The sequence below is a fragment of the Schistocerca nitens genome, chromosome 9 (genome assembly GCF_023898315.1).
Source record: "Schistocerca nitens isolate TAMUIC-IGC-003100 chromosome 9, iqSchNite1.1, whole genome shotgun sequence".
Classification (NCBI taxonomy): domain Eukaryota; kingdom Metazoa; phylum Arthropoda; class Insecta; order Orthoptera; family Acrididae; genus Schistocerca; species Schistocerca nitens.
The window spans coordinates 457441001-457445176 of NC_064622.1; the positions used below are offsets into that span (position 1 = coordinate 457441001).

The 4176-nt window shown below is 51.7% G+C and overlaps 1 protein-coding gene across 1 annotated transcript; it reads left to right on the plus strand.

Annotated features, from left to right (window-relative positions):
• The first annotated feature begins 944 nt into the window (after positions 1–944).
• On the plus strand, positions 945–2150 carry LOC126204319 (uncharacterized). The gene has a single exon (XM_049938703.1). It carries the CDS (start codon positions 945–947, stop codon positions 2148–2150), a length of 1206 nt encoding a protein of 401 aa, XP_049794660.1.
• Positions 2151–4176: the final 2026 nt, after the last annotated feature.

Consider the following 4176-nt stretch of genomic DNA (forward strand, 5'->3'; position numbering starts at 1 on the left):
TGCAGCAAGCGCCGCAACAAGCTCCAACAACGACGAAGGTAACGATGCACTATACCTCGAACTAACACAACCACACCTTGCATGCACTGTCGCAGATAGCAAGCCGCTACTACCCTTACTACCCGTCCTACTGTCGCAGAGGTTTTTTCCCTTGGCTCTTGCCTTGGCACTTTTTTCCTCTGCCCTTACAACCGCTAGCCTTCAATCGTTTTCATCCACTTTCTATCTCCTGATGGACCATGCTAATGAGTAATCTTACCCAGACGCATGGATAACGTCACAGCCCGCATCCTGTGACGCCTGATTCAAAAACTAACATGTTTACGGAGGTGACAGTAGAACTTTTGGTTTGGTCACCACGTTGGTGTGGGCGTGGAGGGGCCCCATCCTTGTGGATAAAAAAATGAAGCGCTCCTCCAGACAAGACTGGGACGCCGTCGCGGAGGGGTCGTGTAGCAGCGCAGCAGCGGGGAAGAGCAGGCAGCCTCCCCCCCCCCTTTCCCACCACCAGCGACAGAGCGGCCCGGCGCCGGCAGTCGCTAAACAGCGACCACCGCGGGGTTCTCCCACACCAAGAAAAAGCTGAAGGGTGCCCACTGTCGATTGCAAAGCGCAGGGAATGGCTAATTGTCGTTAATCTTAAAAAGCAAAACTGTCGCAAGAGTCCCTGCGCTGTGATCTGGTGGCACCATCCTACAACACCCGACCGCATCATCAAACCACGTTGACAGCTGGATATCATCCAACAAGAGGACCACCGACAGGGCGCAGTTGGTAACATTCACCCCTCACGCTGCCGCAGAGCCTCCCTCTGCCCCCCCCTACTCTGTTAGGGCAAGCACTCCTTCAGGGCCCAGTCACTGGCTGGATACCCGCGAGGAGAGGTGTAATCTACCCTCACCAGGCAGCAAACCCGCCCGCACACTACACTGCATCAGACGAACATGGCGAAGTTTGGGAGACTCGACCCTGCGACCCAGGAGTCGCCTGACTCTCCTGACTCTCCCCCAGACACCCCCGCCATCAACCATCACCCCCTCGTCGTGGTCGACCATCATTCTCACGACGAGGTTGCAGCAGACGAGGGCTGGACAGTGCAGCGCTCCAGAAGACGACGCAAATCTGACAGCGACTCCCTCTCCCCTCACCATCGCAGAGATCCGAGGAGGATTTCACCGGAAAGGAGTCCCAGGGTGGGCATCGAACCGGAAAGGCCCGCTGGAACAAAATCTCCCACCCCCGCCACCTACTTTCTCAAAAACCTGCCCGAAAAAACGACAAATAAGACTCTGTCCCTGCAAATCAGGGAACACATCAGGGACTACAGCGGCACGCTTAACGTCTTCAGGGACGGAAGGACCGCTAAACTCACGGCAGACAAACAGTACGACGTAAACTACTTGCAGAGAACCCTTCGGCAGTTTCTCCCAACCAATGTCATCGTGAAGAAAAAAGTAACCAGGCCGATCGCAGGCCCCTTGCCGAAGCCCAAACCCCCATCGTTTAGTGCAGTAATAAAGGATGTGTACTTCGATGTTGACAAGGATGACGTGATTTCTGAGCTGAAACTTCAGGGCCTAGAAATCAGCGCAGCATGGCGCATCAAGTCGCGCAAAACAGGAAGATTTGGCCCGATGTTCAGGGTCATCTCCCTCAACCAGAAGCATATTGACTTTATGCTCGAAAACGGCGTGCACATTTTCTTATCGCACCACAAGGTCGAACCCTCAAATCCTCCAAAACCCCAACCCATACAGTGCCAGAGGTGCCAACAATTTAACCACCACACAAAAGACTGCTCAGCCACCCCAAAATGCAGTCGCTGCGGCGGCAACCACCATCTCACCGAATGCACCAGCGACGACCGCTCCACCCCTTCCTGCGCAAACTGCGGAGGACCACACTCCGCTAAGTCCTTCAAGTGCAAGGAAAGGCCTCCAACAGCCTTAAATGAAAGACTTCAGGCCCCTCTTCAGCTGGCCGACACCTCACAAGGAGAAGTCATAAATATCGAGGACTTCCTGAAAGTCATGACTTTCTCCCTAACCAACCTCTTCCAAGGCCGCAAAGAGGAGGTAATACAATTCGACAAGTGGCCCAGCGCTTCTTCGACAAGGACGTCATATACAACCAAACTGGACAACAAGTGACAACCACCATTACCCGCCGCTCCCACGCGCACTCAGGACTTTAAGACCTCACCGACCCTCCGTCCCCCAGACTCACCATGGACTACCGCCCCAACAGACACGCCGCCAACCTGATGTTCGTTAATGCAGGCGGCATCAGGAACAAAAAAACCCCTACTAAATGACATTCTGACAAGACAGGACATCGACATCGCGGGCATTGCCGAGACATGGACCAAACAATCACACAACATCAAAGTTAACGGTGACTACGGCACCTACTTGAAACATCGACCGCAGGGGAGGAGTCGCAATACTCGCAAAAAAAAATCCCTCGCAACTCAGGAAACCCCGCTCCCTATCCAATTCAATCATCTAGAAGCAGTTATGGTCACCATTCCTCGACCTCGACGCCGCCGATTGCTGATAGTCTGCCTATACGTCACCCCAGGCATGGAAATTCCGAGGGCGTTCCTCGGATACGTGACCACCTTCAGAGAACACATCTTAATGGGTGACCTTAATGCCAGACACGAACTCCTTGGCGACACAGGCAACAACAGAAACGGCGAAGCGCTCCTGGACTTCCTAACTACAGAAAACGCTACTAGAATCCCGATGACGACTTACACCTTCGTAGGACACGGTGGCAACTCCCTTCCCGACCACATCCTCCACAGCCCTAGTTTGCCAGACACCATTACCGCAGCAACAATAGGAGACAGCATTACGAGCGACCACCTCCCCATCCTCTTTAGCACAACTGCAATTAATCCTCCTCCTCCTCCCCCACAAACCTCCAGAACCATACGACTGTACTCGAAAGCGGACTGGAAGAAATACCAAGAGACGATAAATCACGACCTTCAGGCACCACTGACGATTACTAACGACACCGAGTTAGACCTAATTAATGACAGAATCGTGGACTCAATAGAAACAGCCATCGAGACAGCCATCCCCACCAAGACCATCGAGCGCTGGAAACATCTCCCCCCTGACGTACTACTTCTCATCAGACGCAATAGACAATTACACACTGAAATAGCAAGGACAAACAATCCAGAGCTCAAACCATAATGGAATAGACTAAACGCGAAAATAAAGCGACGTCTCGGAACATCGACAAAACCAGTGGGACGATACATGTAAACAACTTGGATCACAGACAAGGACGCAAGTTATGGACGAAATTTAAAACACTCACAGGACAAAACACGGACAGTAAATACAAACTGACAATCGACAACACTCCCACCACCAACGACAAAGAAATTGCAGAGGCATTCATTCGAGGAAGTACTGGTCAATGCCCACAGTTTCCCTGAAGACAACCTCTTCGACGAACAATTCAGACATACAGTCATGGACGAACTTCCCCACCTCCTCCACATGCCAACCGTGCCCTCCGAAAACTACCACGACTGACTTAAAGAAATAACGGAAAGCTAAGTAGCAGACGCCATCATGTCGGGCAAAAACTCCGCCCCAGGCGAAAACGGCATCCAAAGAACTCACCTCAGGAAATGCCCCCTCACGACGCTAACCCCCCTACTGACTTTACTGTTTAACTACTGCATGACGCACGAAACTACCCCCACAGCGTGGAAAAAGACAAACTATAATGACTCACAAGCAAGGCAAACCGAAAACAGAAATCCTATCGACCCATATCCCTAATAGATGTGCTTAGGAAAACCTTCGAAAGGATAATAACTTACAGACTGACCACCTATACAGAAAAACTACAAATAATCCCCCACCTCCAATCAGGTTTCAGAAAAAGACACTCGACGAACGACCCCCTACTAAGACTTACCACAGACATAACAAGACGCCAGAGTCTGGGACAATGCACGCTCGCGGTCTTCCTAGACATCGAGCGCGCATTTTACATGATCTGGCATGACGGCCTACTCCACAAATTACTGAAACTAGGACTGCCCCCCAAGACAGTTAGACTCATCCAATCGCTTCTACTAGACACACAATCCCAAGTACATGTAAATGACGAAACATCGTCACCCTTCTCCCCACAAGCAGGTGT